We start from the raw sequence: 22,180 nt of genomic DNA on the forward strand, positions 1-22,180 counted from the left end.
GCTTCCTAAACACAAGTTATTGGGGGACACAGAGGGATACCTGGGTGAAAGGGATGAAGAAAAATGACCCTGGGAGAAAGAACAGAGCTGGCACCTTGTGGTGTAGAATCATTGAGCCCTAGGGTGAGAAGGGACCACAGTGGTCGTCTAGTCTAACCTTCGGCTAAGAGGCAGGATTTGTTGGCTCTAAACCATCCAAGACAGATGGCTCCAGCTTCCTTCTGAAAACCTTCAGTGAAGGAGCTTCCACGATCTCCCTAGGTGTCTGTTTCATTGTCCTACTGTTCTTACAGTTAAGAAGTTTTTCCTAAGATTTAATCTAAATCTGCTGTGCTGTAGTTTGAATCCATTGCCTCTTGTCCTGCCCTCTGTGGCAAAAGAGAACAACTTTCCCCCCTTTTTTTTATGGCAGCCTTCTGAGTATTTGAAGATTGCTATCGTGTCCCACCTTAATCTCCTCTTTTCCAAACTAAACATACCCAGTTCCTTCAGCCTTTGCTCATATGGCTGTATTCCATCCCTTTGATCATCTTTGTTGCTTACCTCTGGATCTTTTCTAGTTTCTCTACATCCTTTCTATGCACTGGTGATAGGGTGACCAGATGTCCCAATTTTTGGGTCTTTTTCATATATAGGTTCCTATTACCCCCCACCCCCTGTCCTGATTTTTCACACTTGCTGTTTGGTCACCCTAATTGGTGACCAAAATTGAACACCGTTCGCCAGCTGAGGCCTAACCAGTGCTGAGTAGAGCAGCACTGTGACTTCCGTGCTATGCATCTGTTAATGCAACCTTAACATTGTATTTGCATTTGCTTTTATTTTTTTGCAACATGACTCATGTTGAGGTTGTGATCCACCACTACTCCCAGATCCTTCTCAGCAGTGCTGCTGCCAAGCCAGTTTTCCTCCATTCTGTATTTGTGCATTTGGTTTTTCTTCCCTAAGTGTAGCACCTTACACTTGTCTTTGTTGAATTTCATTTTGTTGTCTATAGCCCAGTTCTCTAATTTATCAAGACCCCTCTGAATTTTAGCTCTATCCTCCAAAGTGTTGGCAACACCCCCCACCCCCTCAGTTTGTGTCATCTGCAACGTTGATCAGCATGCTCACTATTCCTACGTCATTTTTCCAGCTTCCTTATCAGAATGTCATGTGGGACTGTGTCAAAAGCCTTGCTGAAGTCCAGGTATATTCTGACTACCCCCTTCCCCCATCCACCAAACCAGTTACCCTGTCAATGAAGGAAATCAGGCTGGTTTGGCAAGATTTGTTCTTAGTAAATCAATGCTGACTGCTAGTGATTATCCCCTCATCCTCCAGGTATTCGCAAATTGAATGTTATACATTGTCGCCCCCCCCTCCCCTGTCTGCATCCCCTCCCCCCAGGAGCCAGTGCCAAGAGGGGGGCCAGGAGTGGGGCAGTGGCTCTGGGGGGGGGGGGGAACATGGACAGGGGTAAGAGGCCTGAGGCTAGGGCTGCAGCTGGGGACAGGGCCAGCACTGGAAGTGGAGCCCTGACTGGGTGCGGTGGGGCGGGGTGCAGAGCTGGGAACCAGGGTTGGAGCACAGCTGGGGGCGGAGTGGGGCTGGGTGGAGCTTCCTTCCCACTCCCTGGGGGGGACTGGCCTGGGCCCCGCTGCCCCCCAATATGTTCCTCCATGCCCCTTAGTTTAGGGACCACTGGTCTAGTAGCTTGTCAGGTATCAAAGTCAGGCTGACTGGTCTATAGTTCCTCTATTCCTCCTTTTCCCCCCTGTAACAACTTGCCACCGCGTCGGGCCTGGACATGGCTGACAAATTCGCACAGGGATCAAACACCAAACTGGCTGGGTATCCCCGTCCTGCGTGAGTTGTACCTGCCTTGGAGCAGATACTGGAGGGATTTGTCTTTTGCAACACGTGTGCAGCTGGCCATGCCAATGAATGGGAATGGAAGCGTGCAGACTAAGATGGTCTGAGGGCATCATCATTATAAGTAGTATTATTACACAGATCAAGGGGCAGACGTTGCCCCTGCTACTCCCATGCTTTACTACAGTTTATGAGCATGCAATATGCAAATGGTAACTTTACCTGGAGCCTGAAATAAAGGTTAGAGCATCGTTACGCAGCCCTGGGAGCAGCTGGCTAACAATACTCCAACCACCTATCACCCCTTCTGCTACGGCACTTACAGCCACCCAGAACCCCCACTGCTCATGGCTGGAACATGCTTACAGCAGCTATCAGTCTTTTATTAACCCCTTAGGAACTATAAGTTTACCCTGGGACCAAAATGTCGATGGCAAAAACAAAAATTCTCCACTCCATTCTTGTTCACCCTTGGCAAAAAATGTAAGCTGCAGTGGCCCAATAGTCCTCAAATTCTTCTTCTTTTGCTGAATGTCACAGTTGTGTCTGCTGATCAGTATAGTCTTAACAACTGGTCCAGTGCACCCAGAGCATTGGCTGGCTGCTTTTCCATTGCCGTTCTTTATTAACGTAACAAATCATAGCCACGTTGGTGGTGATATTTTGTGAATGGAAACTTTTTTGTGTGTGTGCACAGAGGGTACAAAATGCATTTATTTATAATGAAAGTGTAACACCGACAGACTCCGGTCGGGATTGAACCTGGGATCTCTGGAGCTTAGTGCATGAGCCCCTACAGCAGAGGTCGGCAATCTCTGGCACACGGCTCACCAGGGTAAGCACCCTGGCAGGCCGGGCCAGTTTGTTTACCTGCCGCGTTGGCAGGTTCGGCTGATCGCGGCTCCCACTGGCCACGGTTCGCCGTCCCAGGCCAAGGGGGGTGGCAGGAAGCTGCCGCCAGCACATCCCTCAGCCCGCGGCATTTCCCACCAGCCCCATTGGCCTGGGATGGCAAACCATGGCCAGTGGGAGCCGTGGTCGGCCGAACCTGCCGACGCGGCAGGTAAACACACTGGCCCGGCCCACCAGGGTGCTTACCCTGCTGAGGCGCGTGCCAGAGGTTGCCGACCCCGGCCCTACAGCATGAGCTAAAGGCCAACTGGCTGTTAGCTCAGGCTGTAGCGCAGACTCATTTTATCTCTCTCTGAGTGGTCTCGGTGCCCCTAGATGGGACAGAACACCACACCCCGGAGGTGTGTAGGTTACGCAAGCTCCTGCTAATACACTGAATTAGACTAACACACATACCCAGCGTTGTTCAAATAGGGATTTTTTGGATGGGACATAAGCCTTCATGCTTTAGAGCATAATCCAGCCTTTAATGGGTGGGGGTCAGAAGGACACATTCCCTCGAGCAGGTTACTCCATAACTACCTAATGCGAGGTTTTCTGCACCTTCCCCTGAACTATCTGGTATTGGTCAGTTGGAAACAGGCTACTGGATTTGATGGACCATGGGTCTGAGCCAGCCTGGCAATCCCCAGGCTCCTGTTGATAAATTGTGATACTTGTTTTCTCCATGAAGAGGCTGAAAGCCAGAGCTCACCCTTGTTTCTTTATGTATAGTGCAGTTTTTTCACGCTGCTCTTGGGCCATGCAGCTGACCCAAAGGAGTCTGGGATTAGCTCTAGTTTGAGAGCTCTGGGGCTTCCAGTGAGTAGTTTGCTGGAAAAAATAATCCATTGGGAGTCTAATGGGCACTTGGCCCAGCCCCTCTCCCACAGGAAAAACACCATGTCAAGTCTGATACAGTTCGAAGGGCCCTGCTTTTTCAGAAGTGCTGAGCACCCACAACTCCCATTGAAGTCAATGAAAGCTGGAAGTGCTCAGCACCACTGAGAAATCGGGCCTTATTTTTTCTTCTAATCTTAAACCATTGGAAGGGATAGAGATTGAGGGAGTCTTGGGGAGAGGGGTGGGGGGCTGGAGTCACGTGAATGGCCTGCAGCCAACCTTAGCATGTCACCTCCATGCTGGGTCTAGTCCCAGGATCACCTCCCAACCCAGAGCCGGATGTGCAGTTGGAGAGCTCGAGGGTTTTCCAATCAGTTGAAAATAACTCGCCGAGAGCCTCGATCCCCTTTCCCACAGTGTGCGAACTGCCCACGAAAAACTGTTATTTGCAGTTCTGATAGGGCCCTTCTCCAGGGCTTATGAATATATTGCACTAAAGATTATCTGGTGCCATGAGCACTGGACACGTGTATGAGTGGAGTGGAGCCAGCATCCATCTTCCTTCCACCAACAGTAAAAATAAATAAATAACCTCATTACTTATTGGGAGGAAGAATCCCATATGGTCATGGCAGTAGGCTGGGACTGAGGGGATCTGGTTCAGTTCCTGACCCTGACACAGTCTCCTTGCATGACCTGGGCAAGTCATTTAATCTACCTTGTGCCTCAGTTCCTGCTCCGTGAAATGGAAATAATACTCCCTTCGTATTGTCCGTTTAGGGCATCTCTACACTGGCGCTGAAGACATACCTATGCAAGCTCTGAAAATAACAGCATGGCCACCGCAGTATGCAGATTGCTACCTACTCCAACTATCATCCTATCTGAAACCCTAGGTACATAGTCAGGCATCTAGCCTGTCCTGCCACTCGGCCCGACACAGCTGCACCTCTATTTTTAGTGCACTAGCTCTATCGTAGCTAGTATGGATAGGTCTAGCCAAGATGGAAATTATACCTCCAGCCCTGGTGAAAGCATATCCTTTGACTGCAAGTTCTCCTATGCCTTGCTCTGGGTTTATACAGTGCCAAGCACCAGGGGATTTGATCTTGATTAGTTATACAAATAATAAACATTATGATTTCCCTCCCTCACGGCAGTGGGAAAGGGCAGCTGGTCTTAACCCAGGGATCCTGACAGAATGAAGTCACTGAGCTGCTAATGAAAATATGCAATCTCATTAAAATCAATGATTACATGGGAGAACTGGAGGGCAACAGATCTCCCTATCCTTTAAAAAGGTGCGAGGAGCGACCCTGAGAATTACAGCCCAGTGTGTTTCACTTCAGAACCAGGAAGTGAATTATAAAAAACCTAGACGAATGTAGCATGATAGGCCAGACCAGCCTGTCTTCTGTAAAGGAAAATTGCACCTCCCTGGTCTAATAGAATTCTTTGAGCATGTCAGCAAAATGGTGGCTGAGGGTGAACCAGACGACAGCCAATCTAGAATTTTTTATTTTAAAGAGGTATACTTTGTCATGTTGAGCTGAACTCATCAGTTCCGAAGAAGTGTTAATTAAGATGACCTGGAAAGCCAAGCAGAAGCTGTGCAGCTGGTTTTAAAATGGGAAGGGGCCATTGTTTTTCCAGGTAACATGTCGAGATAGGATCTCTACAATCATATTGATGTCATGCTCACTAAACAATAGTAGAAGAGAGTCAGATATGAAATAGTTGTTGACAAAATAGGTGTATAACAGAGCCACAGCTGTGCCAATTCCCAAGCAGGACACTAATATCAATAAAAGCCTTCCAAGATTCAAGAGCCAATGGAGGAGATTGCTCATCTTAGACTGGTTCAGGGATTTCTCCACCAGTTTGGTTTCAACTCGTTGCTGCAGTAATAAGCCAGCCTGGGCCCTGTCCTCAGTTTCCATTCTCAGAAGTGCTGCCTGCTGCATTGCCATTTCCAGTTGTCCTTTCAGCTGTATTATGTCCTTCCTCTGAAGCTCCCTGATCTGAAGAAGCTCTGCCAATGTGCCCCTTAACTGGGAGGAACAGCTCCTTTCCTCGTCACGTTGCTGCTCTGCGTCTTCCAGTTTGCCTTCTAGATGCTTCACGTAGATTTTGATTTCTTGTGTTATGTTTTTTGTTCCTAATAAGTCTATTTCTGGAGCAAATTTATATTCTTCATCGGCAGATAGCTGGCAAGAACTTTCATAGGTTTCCAAGGTTAGTTGCTTGTTGGTTCTGTGCAAGTTCTTGTTTTCTAATTCTAATTGTTTGATCTTCCCGTCTCTTAGTTCCAACATCTCCCTGACGTTCTCCACCTCTTTCTGTAGCTCTTCCACCATGAGTTTAAGATAGTCTGTCTTGGTTTGCAAGCCCCTGTTCAGGTCTTTAGTATCTTTGTTTCCTTTTATTAGCTCCTGGTTTTCTGCATCAAGATTGGCAACTGTATCTCTGAGGTCCCATATTTCATTTCGCAAACGTTCGTTTGCATTCATCAGATCCTGAATGGACATTTGCTGAGTGTGGTGGTCTCTGTCTGAGTGGTGGAGGAAGAGTGGTGGGCTCTGGAGATGAAACGGTCAAAGACTGTGGAAGAAGATCAAATACGCTCTGATATATTATGCTTGTGGATTATGCTGACATACATGTTTTACTCTGAATTTTTATTTCATAAAAGAAATATAAAACAGCCGAAGGAAAAATATTTGGGGGATCTCTCAGACCCTATTTTATGTCAGCAAGTGACACATAAACATTCCTTTGTTCATCAATAATACAGTATGTTGAGTATTTTCATAACTAGTCACAAAAAAACTTCTTGTACATGGAACCCAGGCCTATGCAGTGTGGCTCTTTGTCTCCCTCTAGTGGGTGGACTCCATACAGATTTGAATCTGCTTAAAACCTTAACTCAGGCCTTGTACTTTTAGCTCCAGCGGACCTGGGTTCAATCCCCACAGAAATCCATACTGGGATTTGAGCTGAAGTGGAGTTCTGATGCTCATGATCTTCCCAGCCAGGGGTATACCCTGCAATAACACAAACATTATCCAGCATTTAGTCTTTGTATTATGGTTATAGCTAGGAGGAGCTGTCATGACCCCATGGTGCTAGGTGCTGTACAAACACAGAACAAAAAAGATGGTCCCTGCCCCAAAGAGCTTATTTCTATCCTCTTACATAGAATTCTCAGAGGTGTCTGTAATATGTTAGCCCTTGAGCTCTCGAGCTCACATGAACTGGTTGCTGTAAGCCTTTAAATAAACAAACAGTCCTGATCGCACCAAGGTCCCTTAAAAAGGCATAAAAATGTGCAGAAGTGTCTCCAGGGGAAAGAGTCTCTTCTCAAGAACGACACCTTTTCTCCTCCCAAAGAGCTCGGTATGGGCAGAACTCTCATCTCAAGAAGCCATAACTAATGGACCAGATTTATGGCCTTAAGAAAGACAGATTTCTCTCATTAAGGATTTCCAAGAGTGGTTACGGTTAACTGTTAGCTGTGCTATCAAAGCCATCATCAATATGGGCTAGCTGCTCATCTCTTCCCATTCGTTCTCTTAGGGCCTGATCCGAAGCAGATTCAAGTCAATGGAAAAACTCCCACTGAGTCAGAGGCCTTTGGATCATGCCCTCAGTGAGTGTCTGTTTTGGAAGGCATATGAAAGCGTTCTTTAAACGTGTGGGCATGAAATCTTAGAACTGTTCTGGGTAAAGCAGAAGATTTGTATAAATCCTCAGGCGTTACAGAGGAGTGAAGAGTTGAAAGAGGCTATTTAATCTGAGGGAGCATTTTGTGGCAACAATTAGCTACCTCTGAATGTGTGTAAAGTTAAATCTTTTGTTTTCTGTTCCAGTCCCTAGACTGACGTCAGGATGATTTCTCTCATGCTATCTCTCCAACCAAGGTACTTATTTGACCGCCATCACCAGAGCTTTTGAGCACTCCCCAATCTTTTGTGTATTTATCCTCACCACTGTGAGGCAGGACAGTGCTGCTATTCTCATTGTACAGCTGGGGACTCGAGGCACTGAGAGACTAAATGACTTGGCCAGGGTGACAGGAAGTCTGTGGCAGAGCTTTGATTGAACCCATCTGTCTCATGGCACAGGCTAGCGCCTTGGCCACTGGATCATCTTTACTCTCCCTGCTTCTGTAAAATGCTCCTGATTTGCAAACGTAAACATGCCTCCTTCCCATTTCTCCATAAGATTGGATATGCCTTGTCCACCAAGAACCAAAAGTCGTGCATCCTCATAAACAACCACGGTGACCATTGATTTCAATGGGCTATGGATCAGGCTCATAAAGGAGCCATTCAATGGTCATGGGGTGCTGTGGATTTACTCTGTGCAATGGGTGGGTAGGGTGATCAGATGGCAAGTGTGAAAAATTGGGAGGGGGGTTTGGGGTAATAGGTACCTATATAAGACAAAGCCCTGAATATTGAGACTGTCCCCATAAAATTGGGACATCTGGTCACCCTAGTGATGGGGAACTGGGAGAGGCTAAATGTATATCTGTGCCTAGGGCCTGGAAAACCCTTGCTCCAGTCCTGGCAGCCAGTCTACATTCTAACCACACTCCTTCCCTGCAGCTCTGGGACACAGCCAGACAAGGCCAGAAAGAAGCTCTGCCAGTTCTGAAGTACCGCAGCCTCCAAAGAGCTGAGCTGAATTCATCTCAGAGGGCTGGCTTAGTCTGACACTGCAAGGGGCAGAAAGAAAAGGGTTACAAGTGATGTGGCTGATGGAAAGAGCAGATAACATCCCCCTCCCCTTGTGTCTGCTCTAAAAGCCTGGGGGGGGGGTATTCTAATGGCCTGCCTTTTATCTGAAGGGAGACTAATCCAAGGGGAAACCAAATAGATTTATTCAGGTCAAAGGAGTCCCCAGCAGCTGATGATCACATTAAATATTTATGTCCAGCTGGGGGATTCCCCTGATTATTGTGTTGTGGGTTTTTTTAATGCCCATTGATCCAATGTAGTGGACATTTTCCAGAGCACATGATAGTTAGTGGTGACTGTCTGTAATGGTGGAAATACCCTGCCCCAGGGTTAGATTTTTGGCTGCAGATTCACCCCACTTGTGAGCCCTGTGATCTTCCTCCCTAATGTAGGGATAGGGGACGGTGGAGTACTGGAGGCTTTGATTAAAAAATCAGTTTCCTTCTAATGCAAATAGTCCCCATCCCCTCCTTCATCTTCCAATCTGTGTCTGGAACACAGCAGCTGAGACAGATGCCTGGGTATTCAAAGGGTCAATGGGCATGTTACATGCTACGGTTTGGTGGCTTCATCTCTCTTGCCACAGGGGCTGCTGCTCCATGGGAAAAGTGCACGTGTACACTCAGCAGCAGGAAAAAGCCAACCAGGAGCCTCTAATGTCCCTATCTGCACAATCCCTACATTTGGAAATATGTGGATCGCTAAGTTCTGGTCAGTTGCAATGCTGGGAACCATGGCCTTGATTCACGAGTCTGTCTGAACTGTGCTTGATACAGGGCTAAGTGAGGGTGGTTTTTATGACACCTTTGCACTCCCCCTGATCCAGCCCTCGAGCTCCCGCTGGGGAGCAGAGTCTGGGGCTCGCCCCACTCTGGTGCTCCAGCCGGGAAGCAGGGTTGGGGGCTTGCCCTGCTCTGCAAGTGCTGTGGCTCTGCATGGCTCCCCACTCTCGCTCCTATGTTAAGGGGAAGCCAGGGGGCTCAGCACACTGCCCCCGCCCCAAGCATGGCCCCCGCAGCTCCCATTGGCTGGGAACCATGGCCAATGGGAGCTGCAGGGACAGCACCTGCAGATGGGGCAGGGCGCAGAGCCACTTGGCCATGCCTCCATGTAGGAGCCGGAGTGGGGACATGCTGCTGCTTCCAGGAGCTGCTTGAGGTAAGCTCTGCCTGGATCCTGCACCCCTGACCTCCTCCTGTGCTCAACCCTCTGCCCAGACTTGATCCCCCTCCCACCCTCCAAACCCCTCAGTCCCAGCCCAGAGCACCCTCCTGCACCTGCAACCCCTCATCCCCAGCCCCACCCCAGAGCCCACATGCCCAACTGGAGCCCACACCCCAACCCCCTGCCCCAGCTCAGAGTCCCCTCCCGCACCCCGAACTCCTCATTTCTGGCCTCGCCCCAGAGTCCGCACCCCAAGCCAGAGCCCCCACCTCCTCCCATGCCCCAACCCCCAATTTCGTGCGCATTCATGGCCTGCCATACAATTTCCATACCCAGATATGGTCCTCGGGCCAAAACATTTGCCCACCCCCAACTTAGGAACACTCATCACGGCTCAGGACCCATTGTGCAAGGCCCTGTACAGAGAAGGAACAAAGAAGACACTCTGCTCCAGAGCGCTGACAGTCTACAGGACAGACGGGCAGCACAACAGGGGGATAAAACAGCCCAGTGGCATGGTTGGGAAGATGAGGTAACAAAGGAGTTGAGCATAGAAGCAGCTGTCTCAGCTCGTCACTTCCCTTCCCAGTGCCAGGTGGGATGAGCATCACGGCAGAGGCAGGTATTAAGGGAGGGATTTACAAATGGACGCGCTGACCAGGCAGTAATTCCACAGGGGCTAAATAATCTCCTCCGAACGCAGCTGGCATACTACTGAAATATTTATGGATTCCCTTTCTGCTCCCGGGAGCAGATTTTCTACGAATATAACTATGTCAGTTAGAGGGTGATTGTTTTTACCAATATAATTAAAGCAGTCCAGCCACTAGCGTTGATGTGGTTGTACTGGTATGCAGAGGCCTTGTACCAGGATACCTTGTTCCCCTTTCCCATATGGAAATAAGCTATGCTCGTATAAGCAGATTTATACCAGTATAACTATGTCCACGCAAGGGGGTTTTCACTGCTTTAACTAACCAGTCTAAAGCAGTACAACTTTTGTGTCTGGACCAGACCCAAATAGCACTAAAATAAAAATACATTGTGCGTCCACAGCGCCCTCTATCCACGGATCTGAAAATGCTTTGCAAATATTAAATCTAACCAGGAATTTCTACAGGAATCGTCGTTCTTTGAAAAGTTATTCCAGGAACTTGGCAGTCAGTGAGGTAAATAAAATGGATGACAGGGCAGTAATGGAATCATCCAGCTGTGAACTCCTACAGTACAAATATTTTAGCCTGTTTCGGTTCAAAAGTGTGCATAAGAACTCAGCCTTCAGTCAGGAGATTTCATTGTAAATCTCTCCCAAAAAGAACCGCAATTAGCGGAGGGCACAAAAGGAACTGTAATATAGATGTATTTTTAAAAAAAGCCTAGGAAAGTCTCTCTATTCTAGAGTCAAGTGGTTGATTTAGCTGAATTTCAACTTCTCTTTGCCTCTGTCCCATAAGCAGATGTGTGTATGGCTGATCATGTATTTTGGCTTGAGGCTGCCCTCAATCTGTTCCCACATACCTCACAATTCCTGTCAAATTACATAACCAAATGTAATACTATACTAATGTCAGGGCCTGATCCCAAGTTCATTGAAGTCAATGGGTGCCTGGCCACTGATTTCAATAGGGGTTGAATCAGGCTGTTAGAGATTTGTCACCCCCATCCCTCTGAGAATGCAGGATTTTCCCCTGCACTATTCTCTTGCCAGCCCAGTAACTCAAGCACTGGATGTCTCATGCTGAGAGAGACTATTTCACAGCCTAACTGATCTTATCACTTGGAAATGTTTCCTGATTATCAGTCTTAACTCCGTTTCTATCCCCTAAATGGTGTTCGATTCAACTCCTTAAATATATTTGTATTAAGGATCGGAAAACCTCTGGTGATTTTGATGACACCGCCCAAAGGTTCTGAACCTTCTCGGAGTGAGTTTATTAAGTTCTGTAATTTTTTTCAGTTCTGAAGATCAGAGTGGTTTGAGGTTTGGACTGGGTCAGTGAGGGGTCTGGGCTGGGGATCAGTGAGTAGATCTGAATGCCAGAGCTGGAGGGAGAATGGAAATTGTTTCACAAAGGATTTTGAAAAATTATTTCCATTCCAATTAGGACCAAAAAAGAAAATTCCCCCCCCAAATTTGTTTTGATTCAGTTGAAATGTTGTGCTTTGACAAAAAGGCTTTGTTTTGATTCCAACTTTTAAAAAAAATGTAAATTATATTATAATACAAACTTTAAAAAAAATCAAAAGAAAACAATCAAAACGTTTCATTCTGAACTTTTTCTTTTTCTCTCTCTCCTAAGTTAAATGTTGGCCGAAAGCTTTTCTGGCCAGCTCTAATAAATACATTTAAGAACGAAACCGGAAGCTCCCTTTTGAAAAGAACCCTTTTTCAGGTTCAAAATTATTCTGCATCTGTGGGAATTCCCTGCATACATGGAGATTGATCTATTTGTATTTACTGTGCCAGCAACCAAGGTGAGATGAGAAAAGCCTCTCAGGTCTAAATTCACATTGAAGCAAATTTACAGCCAGCGAGGATACCCTAAACTTGAATTTGCAAAACTAAAGCTCCCTTCTCTAATCCTAATCAATTTAGAATTCTTGGCTCTGTTGGCCAAGCCCCGTAATTTACAATATGTATCTTGAGAGAGACAAGGTTGGGGAGGTAATATCTTTTATTGGACCAACTTCTCTTGGTGGAAGATATAAGCTTTCAAGCTACACAGAGCTCTTCTCCAGGTCTGGGGAAGAAAACGAGCGTCTGAGCTAATTATAAGATGGGATATTCGGGGTAATGCCTGTTGTAGGAGGCTACTGAAATATTGTTGGCAGTTGAGGGATAGATTGTTGTGCATAACCTTCCCCAGACCTCAAGAAGAGCTCCGTGTAGCTCAAAAGCTTGCATCTTCCACCCAACAGCAGTTGGTTCAATGAAAGATATTCTCTCACCTACCTTGTGTCTGTAATATAGAGCTAAGATCAAGTGTAGTATCCAGGGACCAACGTGGCTACAACAATACTACAGTACAAACAATGTGTGTCTTGCTTGGCTGACTTACCTCAAAGCCCAAAGTGCCACCTGCTGAGTAATCAACAGCACTGCACCTAGAAACTGAAACTTACTGTCTACCCAAAAGGGTTGTGTATGTGTATTGGGGAAGAGGGGAGGGGAGAAGAGTTTTCCTTCACTAAAGCAAATGGAGATCCCAGTTCTAAGATGAAGGTTTCCTGCAGGTCTGTAAATCCGGGTTGGTGGAAACAAATATGCCATTCATGACAGCATGATGAGCCATTCAGAAAATAGCTTGCGAGTTCTGCTGGGCCTGGGGTACTCAGACCTCAAGCCAGTGGGGGCTGTAACAGGGTGCAGGGCCTCTTTAAAGGTAGGCGCAAGCTGGCATTCTTGTTCCTGAGTCATGACCTGTGCAAGACCAGACAGCGGTGGGGGGGGGAGGGCGGTTGTGGGGCCCAGAGAGCATGGGAGTGAGACCAAGGCTAGCTGAGAAGAGGTGAAACAGGATAAAATCCAGGTGTTCCTCAATGAAGAGAGAGAGAAACGGGATGAGAGGAGACTGGGGGCAGGGTTCTTTGCTCAAGTTGCAGAGAAAGAGCTTTGGGCTCCAGGCAAGGGGCCAAGGAGAGGTACTTGTTCTCTGCAGTCAGACTACAGGTAAGCTCTGCACTGAGGTGGGAGGATTTAGTCCTGCAGTCAAACAGGATGAAGATAGTTGGTGCTGGGACCAGAGGAGCTGGAGATCTGGTGTGTGCCCCTGGTCTTATTTGAAGGTTGGGGTTCCCAGAGGGGGCGGGAGGCTGACATCATGGGCTGATGGGAGGAGGGAGTCAGTGTCTTTCAATAGTGAATGGGCCTTGTAAGTAAAGACAAATCGCTTATGTTTGCTAAGCTAGAGAAGGGGAAGCCAGTGGAGGGGATGACATGGTCAAAGAGAGAGGAGTGACACGGTTAAAGAGACTGGAAAATGAGCTCTGCAGCTGTATTCTGTCTGGAGGTGAGTGGGGCACGATCACGTTCATCAAGGCCAGAGAGAAGGATGTTGCCGCATTCAAGGCACAAGATGACGATAGCCTGGGCAAGCACTGTCACTGCATGGATGGATAGGAAAGGCCGGACCTTAGAGTAGTTAGGCTGAAAGAGTTGGCAAGATCTAGAGGACCTAGAGAGATGCCCAAGATGACACCCAGATTGTGAACCTGAGTGACAGGCAGGGTGGCGCTGTGAGAGAACTGTTGATCTGGCCAGATGGCCCAGTCACCTATACCCAAATCATCCCGCCATCCAGAGTGGAAAATGAAGCATAAACCACCCTATGAGCAGAAGGGGATTGTGTGCCAGCAAGGGGAGATGAATCAGCAGCCACACCTGACTTTGGACAGGTAAGGATCCATTCAGGGTGCAGTGAGATACAGCCAGTCAGATCCCATGCTGAAAATAATTTTATATGTGAGGCAAAATAGACCATCACCCTGCCCCCACGACCAGCACATCACCCCACAAAGGCTTGAATCAGCATCCACGTTCCCCCTGTGTGCTGGGTGAATGCCACCCAGTGCTCCCCCCAGAGCAGCGCAGCCCTGCTCCTTATCATTGACGGTGCCTGAAAGGGTCTCTCGAGCCCTGAGGATGTATAGTGTCACCTGCTGAATCACACCCACTGCTTCCCAAAGTACTTTGGTCTGCCACTGAAGGGCTGACCCAGCCCACTTCTGCGTAGATTGGCCAGGTTCACGGGACCAGGCGGTCTGGATGCAGAATTAAATTCAACACTACATGGACATAGGAATACAAAATATAAGCACATATGTGAAAGTGCTGCGTTGTGACTGATCTGTGCTATGGAGGACCAGGAGCTCTGCAGCCACTCTGCAATCTGGGAACCGTATGTGTTATCCGGCACTTTAACTGGCATTTCTGATATCTCCCAATACAAATCTTCAATAGGGCTGCCAGGCTCCCTACCTGGCTCCGCATGGCTCCCCGGAAGTGGCACCGTGTCTCTGCTGCTCCTAGGTCAAGGAAGGGCCACGGGGGTCCATGCACTGCCCCCACCCCAACCCATCCTGCCACAAGTGCTGGCTTCGCAGCTCCCATTGGCTGGGAACCATAGCCAATGGGAGCTTCGGGGGTTGCACCTGTGGGCGGAGGCAGCGCGCAGAGTCGCCTGGCAATGCCTCCATCTAGGAGCAGCAGGAACATGTCACTGCTTGAAGGGAGCAGCCCAAGGTGAGCGCCTCCTGTATCTGGCATCCCAAAACTCCTGCACCCCAACCCCCTTCCCTGAGCCCGTGCCCCAGACCCTCTCCAATGCTGCAACCCCCAGCCCTGAGCCCCCTCCCTCTGTTGGTAAGTATAACTCTTAGTTAACCGGAATTATTAACTAACCAGCACCTCCCATTCCCCCAACATGCCAGATAACAAAGCTTTTACTGTATTTGAATTTCATGACTTCAGGGAATGTAAAATTTCCACTGCTATTTGCTATTTGCTATTTCCACTGCCGAGTCTGTGGGTGCTCCCGGACTGGAGCACCCATGGGGAAAAATTAGTGGGTGCTCCGCAGCCACCGGCAGCCAAGCTCCCTGCTCCTTGCCTCCTTCTCCCCCCCACCCAGAGCACACCATGTCCCTGCTGCTCCCCCTCCCTCCCAGCGCTTCCCCCCACCTAACAGTTTGGAGGCACTTAGGACTTTCTGGGAGGGAGGGGGAGGAGCAGGGATGCGGTGCGCTCAGGAAAGGAGGTGGAGAAGAGGTGGGGCAGGGGCAGGGACTTGGGAAGGGGGTGGGGACTTTGGAGAAGGGGTGGAATGGGGGCGGGCCGAGGGCGGGCAGAGGCATGGTAGGGGCTGGGCCAGGGGCGGGGCAGAGGTCAAGCACCCACCAGGCAGAGGGAAAGTCGGCACCTATGTGATTTTAGTGCTACAGGGAATGTTATGCAGCTTTCTGGAGCAGTGATAACCGGGTTCATAAGATCTTTCCCTAAAAACACTTTCATATAATGTCCTTTTTTCCTCCCTAACTCACATGCTATTAGTAAATTTAATTTAATTAGGTTTTAAGTTCTTTGAGGTAGGGACTCTTTTTGTCCTGTTTGTACAGCTCCTAGCACAACGGGGTCGTGGTCTGTGACGGGGGCTTATAGGTGCTTTTACCCAAACATGTTACGAAGCTAGGAATGCCCAAATAGGACATACGCTACATATAAAAGCACGGCCCTCTTGAGGTGTGGTTTCTGAGAAGTCAAGTCTATGCTGACTTTCCTGGATGGCAATAATTTGGTTTTATTAAATAAGGGGAAAGTTGTACAGCAAGCTAGTCCTCCCAGAAGAATAAGGCGGGAGCAACTTTCATGCAGTATGTTTTATTACCAGTAGGTGTCACCTCAAGCCCACCATTTACTGGACGTAAAGGCTACAAAGTAGCAGTTCTGCCTGTGTAACCTTTGGTCGGGGTAGAGTTTACTTCACGGCCCTTCTCCTAGTGCCTAAAAAACAAACTCCAACAGAATAGCACACGGAGACCCAGAATTCAGTCACTGAGGATTTTCGGCAAGGATTGCACAGGATCAACCTCCTCAATCAAGTCGAAAAAGAACAAAAGGAATGAACTTAATTCTTAAGTACCAACTTTATAAAATCTTATAAAGAAGAAACATCATAATAACTAATAACTTCATTATTACAGCATAACATGATTATTTTATAAGTTAGAGTCTCTGATCGCCAGAATCTGCTGTGTCAAAAGCACTGGAGCAATATCTCCCGTCCACTTGATTATAGAAATCTGCAGTTGGAATCCATGCAGACCCTTCCCCCTCCTCTGCTGCAATCACTCGGTTAGCTACATAACAACGTTCCTGCTGGGTCAGACCAAGGGTCCATCTAGCCCAGTGTCCTGTCTTCCAACCATGGCCAATGCCAGGTGCCCCAGAGGGAATGAACAGAACAGGTAATGATCAAGTGATCCATCCCCTGCCGCCCATTCCCAGCGTCTGGCAAACAGAGGCTAGGGACACTATTCCTGCCCTTCCTGGCTAATGGACATTGATGGACCTGTCCTCCATGAGTAACCACCCACTCCACTAAGTACATTAAGTAGATTAAAAAAAAAAGTTACAAGAAAAAATACAAAACTGAGAATAGCAAAATATAAATGACTCTTTCCCCCATCACCACATTTTAAATAAGAGAAGAATTGGTGGATCATACTGGTTGAGACAATGTAACACAGTTTGGCTAAAATCAAACAACATTCCAAGTATAAAATTAAAATAACAAAAATAGTTTTCCCTTCCAGTTTCCCCTCTCTGTAATTAACACTGCCAGAGCTTCCCTGTTGGAGGGTAACAATATCACTAACCTGCTACAAAATGCTTCAGTTAGGGAAAATGGCCTGTTTTCTGCTCCTGAGGCTCAGCTTCTACCAATCCACATAGGGCACGTGCTTTTGCAAGGCAGCTGCCCTGACTGCTTGCACTCATGGTTCTGAGTCCAGCAACAGGGAACCTATGGAGCATATCCAAAACTACCACACCCAATTCCAGAAACTTCTGAGTGTGGTAGCACCAATGACCAAGACACATCTCATTCCTGCCCCACTGTGTCATTCCCCAGGGTACAGTCTGGACTGATGGCCAGGTGTGTTTCCTCAATTCCCCAACCTGGGGTGCCTCTTACACGGCTTCTCTGTGAGAGCAACCACTCCTGGTCTGCTTACACCCAGCCTCCAGCACGTAAATCACTCCCAGCTATACTGTATGAGTGCTATAGCCAGCGACTCTTGAATTACACAGCTGAGCAACACCAGCAGACTCTCAGCCCCAGACTTTCCCCAGAAATGTGTGTCTTGTACTGCCCGGCACCCTCCGGGACAATACAAGCCCATATAAAATGCATCATTTCATTAATGGAAAATGATATGTACAAAACTTATCTCAAAGGGATACACCCCAGACACACACTGGTTTAGATAAAACAATTAAACAAGTTTATTAACTACAGAAAAATATATTTTCAGTGATTACAAGTAATGAGGCATAAAAATCAGAATTGGTTACAAGTAAATGAAAGGTAAAAGGCATCTAATACAAGTGAATTCAAAGCAAAAGTTTCTCTCACCACATGCTCTATCAGTCTTACTGGCTGGAATCCTTTCAGCCAGGATCCCTTCCCCCAGTTCAGTGTTAATTTCCTTGTCCTTCAGGCATTGTTGATGCCGTGAGTAGAGACGAAGGGAGAGATGATTTGGAGCCTTTGTTCCTCATTTTTATCCTCTTCCACTTCTTTGAGAATCATCTCCAGCTGGGGTTCAGGAGACAAAGTCTGGAGAGACGGGAACTTCCAGCTGCTTCTTTGCCAAGGTGTACATTTCTCACTCATATCCTTTGTCTGCCAAAGAATGGTCACTTAACCTGGTGACAGTCCATTTGATTTTGTTGACACCCAGCGGAGGCATCAGTTTGCCTTTTGTCTTAGAGGAACTGGTTTGTGGACACTTTTCTAAATTTGGAATATGTCTCTGTAAGGGGGGGTCGGACTCACCCCTGCGGCGCCTCCTGCTGGTGACTCTGGGAATTAGCTCTGTTCTCCAGTCTGGAGCGCCCTCTGCAGGCCGGTGATCTGCCTGTCCTCAGGCCCCCGTGTCCCTCCCTGGACCTGGTGCCCTTTTACATGGGGGGTGCTGCCCCCTGGCAGTAACCCCTTTCTCTCAGGGCCTCCCCTCCTCAGGGAACCCCCCACCCTCTAGCCCCACCTTGCCTCAGTGTATGGCTACTGCCAGTCATTGTCTAGCCCCACACCCTGGGGCAGACTGCAGTATCAGCCACTCATCACTGGCAAGGAGGGTTTGGACCTGCTGCCTTGGCCTACCCCTGGGCTGCCCTCTGCAACCCCCAGAACCTGTTAGCCCAATGCTAGGCCGCAGCCTGGGGCTTTCCAGGCTGGAGCTCCCCTCAGGTATCCAGTCTCTAGCTCCCTGCAGCCAGGCCCTTCTCACTCTGAAGGCAGAGAGAGACTGTCTTCACTTCTGGCTTCCCTGGCCTTCTTATAAGGCCCTGCTGCTCAGTTTGGGGCATGGCCCCAGATGCAGCCACTTCCCCAATCAGCCCAGCCTAAAGGCTGCTTTCTCCAGCCACAGCCCCCTCCCAGGGCTGTTTTTAACCCCTTCAGGGCCGGAGCAGGGGTCCACCCTGCTACAGTCTCAGTAATGTTATATGGTAAAATCTTATAACTTGACATACAATGTTGCCACACATATTTTACCAGGACACTAATGATCAGCAAATTATGAGTTTTAATATGATACCTGATAAGGCATACTTTGTACAAAATCCTTTATAGTTTTGTAAAATGGGTGAGACTAGGGATAGACTGCCAAAACTCACCCCCTCCCGCAACAGATCTCTTAAAGACACCTCTGCCAATTAAGCACAGGCTTACACCTGCATGAGCCCATTTTCAGACTTGTTGCTGAGCATGGAGCAAATGCCCTTTCTCTTCCAGTCCACCAGGTCTCCAGCCCCTCTTCATTCACATGTCTCCTGAAGGCTCATTTCATTCATGATTTTCACAAGAAACGAATCATATATAGAATGAAAACCAGCCAGACCAAACATGGTAGTCACTGCCTCCATGTGGGCATCCTTGGCCACACCATCTAACCTGGGCATAGCCCTCAGGGCCAGTCTTCTGGGTGGGCCATGCGGGTGACCACCCAGGGTGCCAGTGGTCAAGGAGGGTGGTGTGCAGTACTGCAGAAATGCATGCTCCAGGCGTAGTGTCAGAAACTGCTCCCTGGGGGCATGCCCAGATTTCTCCCTACTTCACCGAGGAAATTGCGGGGGGGGGGGGGGAGGAGGTGAGCAGTGATGCACAGATACTGCTCCCTCCACCCCCCAGTGTTTCTCTCTCCTCAGGGCCTGTTCGGGGAGCGAGGCGCAACATTAAGCACTCCATGCGTCCAGGTCACGTTCCCTACCTGGGTTGTGCTGTGAGGTGAGCATCAGGAGCTGCTGCTCTCTGTCCTCCCCTCACGCAACCCAGGTGGGGAACGTGACCTGGATGAAGGGAGCCCTGATGTCGCTCTTCCCTCCCCCTCGCAGCCTCCTAGGGGTGCACGAGGAGGAGGAGCGGTTGAGGGGGGAGTGAGCAGCAATGCCTGCGCTCCGTGCATCCAGGTCAGTTTCCGCACGTGCTCGCAGGAGGGGGGTGCAGGGGTTGGGGGTGCAGAATTGGGGGCAGGGGTGAGGGGGGGAGTGCCAGGGTTAGAGGAGAAGGGGACAAAGTGCAGGAGATGGAGACGCTGTATTTTGTATGTGGTTAGTGTTGGACAACTTAGCACGGCTTAACAAATACTCTTGCTAATACAGGGCACCTGATGTTTGTTCATCCCTGAGAAGACGGGTTTGGAGCCAAGGTTTTGGCACTGTCCCTTCTAGAGAGAGCAGTCAACTGCCTAACTGAAATCTGAATCGGGTGTGAGTTCCAGATCCTCTCAAAAAGGGTTTGGATTCAGGGCCAACTTTCATTCCATGGCTTGTGGGCTGGAGTGCCATACAGGGACTCAGAGGGTCTGGATTCTATTCCTAACTCTGCCACTGAGTGACCTTAGGCAAGTCACGTCGCTGCTCCGTGCCTCAGTTTCCCCATCTGTAAAATGGGGATAATACTTTGTGAAGCACTTTGAGATCCACTGATGAAAAGTGATAGGTAAGAGCTAGTTGTTGTCATTTTAAATGCACACAAAGACCTGGCAATGGGAGCCTTGAAAAACCGATTCAAAAACTGCTAAGATGCTTTTCAGGGGAGTCTCTTTCTGAGCTCAGACTGCAGCATCTCATGGGTTGAGATGGGCTGCTCAGAACCACAGGCTGTGATCCTCCTTGCGGAACACGGATTCATGCCTGAACAACCAAGGTGCAAACCTCATGGAGTCTAGTGGTGTGAGAGCCTCAGGGACTGGTCTGTGGCTTCATGGTCATGGTTTGAGTTCACAACCTTTTATCCTGCAATTTAAACCCAGGTCTGTCTGATTGTTTTTTTTTTTCTGGAGGATGATCTATTTGAAAACAACAAGGCAGCTTTCTCTAGCTAAAGGGGAGCCGGTGCTGTGGGTTAGGGACAGAAAATTCTGCCACACGCTCGGCTGGCACAAGTGGATTGGTTTGGTTACCTATAGGTGATTCTGCATAAAGACTGTATCTATTTCTTACTGGATTTTCTTTTCCCCTGTCCTGTTTTTCTTCCTATTTTGTCATCCAATTTTTTTCTCTGCTCCTTTCTAGTTTTTGGGTGCTCAGCACTTTGTACAAGCAAGGCCTTTATCATTGCAAACAGGGATCTGTCCAGCCCAAACTGGATGTATGGAGGCTGCCTGCCTGCTCCCAAGATCAGCTGCTATTAGGGTGACCAGATGTCCCGATTTAATAGGGACAGTCCCGATATTTGGGGCTTTGTCTTAGATGGCATCTATTACCCCCACCTCGATTTTTCACACCTGCTATCTGGTCACCCTAACTGCTAGGAAGTCTGGTCTCTGTTCCTAGGGGCTTGTAGATGTGCAGACTCACCCCTACGGCGCCTCCTGCTGGTTGTCCTCAGGAATTAGCTCTTTTTCCAGCCAGGAGCGCCCTCTGCAGGCCAGTGATCCACCTGTCCTCTGGCCCCCGTGTCCCTCCCTGGACCCGAGTGCCCTTTTAACTGGGGTGCTGCCCCCTGGCAATATCCCACCAATCTGGGTCTCCCCTCCGTGGGCAATCCCAACCCATTATCCTCACTTTGCCTCAGTTTGGCTACTGCCCAGTCTCCTCTAGCCCCCGCCCCCTGGGGCAGACTGCAGTATCAGCTACTCATCACTGGCAAGGGTGGGTTTGGATTTGCTGCCTTTGCCTACCCCTGGGCTGCCCTCTGCAACCCCCAGTACCTATTAGCCCAATGCTAGGCCGCAGCCTGGGGCTTTCCAGGCTGGAGCTCCCCAGCGCCTCAGCCTGTCCCCAGCCCTGCTCCCCTCAGGTACCCTGTCTCCAGCTCCCTGCAGCCAGGCCCTTCTCCCTCTACAGGTAGAGAGAGACTGTTTGGGCTTCTGGCTCACTGCCTCTTCTAGGGGCCAGCTGGGCCTGACTGGGGCATGGCCACAGCTGAGCCTACTTTCTCCCCAATCAGCCCAGGCTTCTTGCCCCAGCCACAGCCCTCTCCTGGGCTGTTTTAAGCCCCGAAGGGCAGAAGCGAGTAACCACCCCGCTACAGGGCCGCTTCCTCTAGGATGCTGCTTTGTTAAGCCCATTGCAGACTGACTGTTAGGAGCAGAGTCTGTGCATGTGAATATTGGATCCAGCCAGCCAGGGAAAGTTCTGAAAGGCTCTAGAGCTATGTGCAGTGGAGAGGAGACAGGCCCCGTCGGGAATTCACCTGGAGTGGGGGTATCCCCAGGAGAACTATGGGAGAGTGGGAAACTCCTATGACCTCCATGACTTTAAGATTAAGCTAGATAAGTTTATGGAGGGGATGGTATGATAGGATAACGGGCTTAGTCAATAGGTCAATTAAGTGCCACACTGGTAAATAGTACAATGGGTCAATGGTATGATATAACCTTTTCCAGAGGGTTTGGCTGGAGAGTCTTGCCCGCATGCTCGGGGTTCAGCTGACCGCCATATTTGGGGTCAGGAAGGAATT

The 22,180-nt window shown here is 48.9% G+C and overlaps 1 protein-coding gene across 2 annotated transcripts in view; it reads right to left on the reverse strand.

Moving 5' to 3' along the window:
• Nucleotides 1-5,088: 5,088 nt before the first annotated feature.
• The window catches only part of LOC120382462 (paramyosin-like), a 53,371-nt gene continuing 36,279 nt past the window's right edge, over nucleotides 5,089-22,180 (reverse strand). For both annotated transcript variants that reach the window (XM_039500195.1, XM_039500204.1), the window contains one exon: nucleotides 5,089-6,189. In XM_039500195.1, the coding sequence (XP_039356129.1) occupies nucleotides 5,211-6,116 (906 nt within the window). In that variant the 5' untranslated portion in view covers nucleotides 6,117-6,189 and the 3' untranslated portion in view covers nucleotides 5,089-5,210. The remainder of the gene's footprint in view (nucleotides 6,190-22,180) is intronic.

The sequence above is a fragment of the Mauremys reevesii genome, linkage group 1 (assembly GCF_016161935.1).
Source record: "Mauremys reevesii isolate NIE-2019 linkage group 1, ASM1616193v1, whole genome shotgun sequence".
NCBI classification, from domain to species: Eukaryota; Metazoa; Chordata; order Testudines; family Geoemydidae; genus Mauremys; species Mauremys reevesii.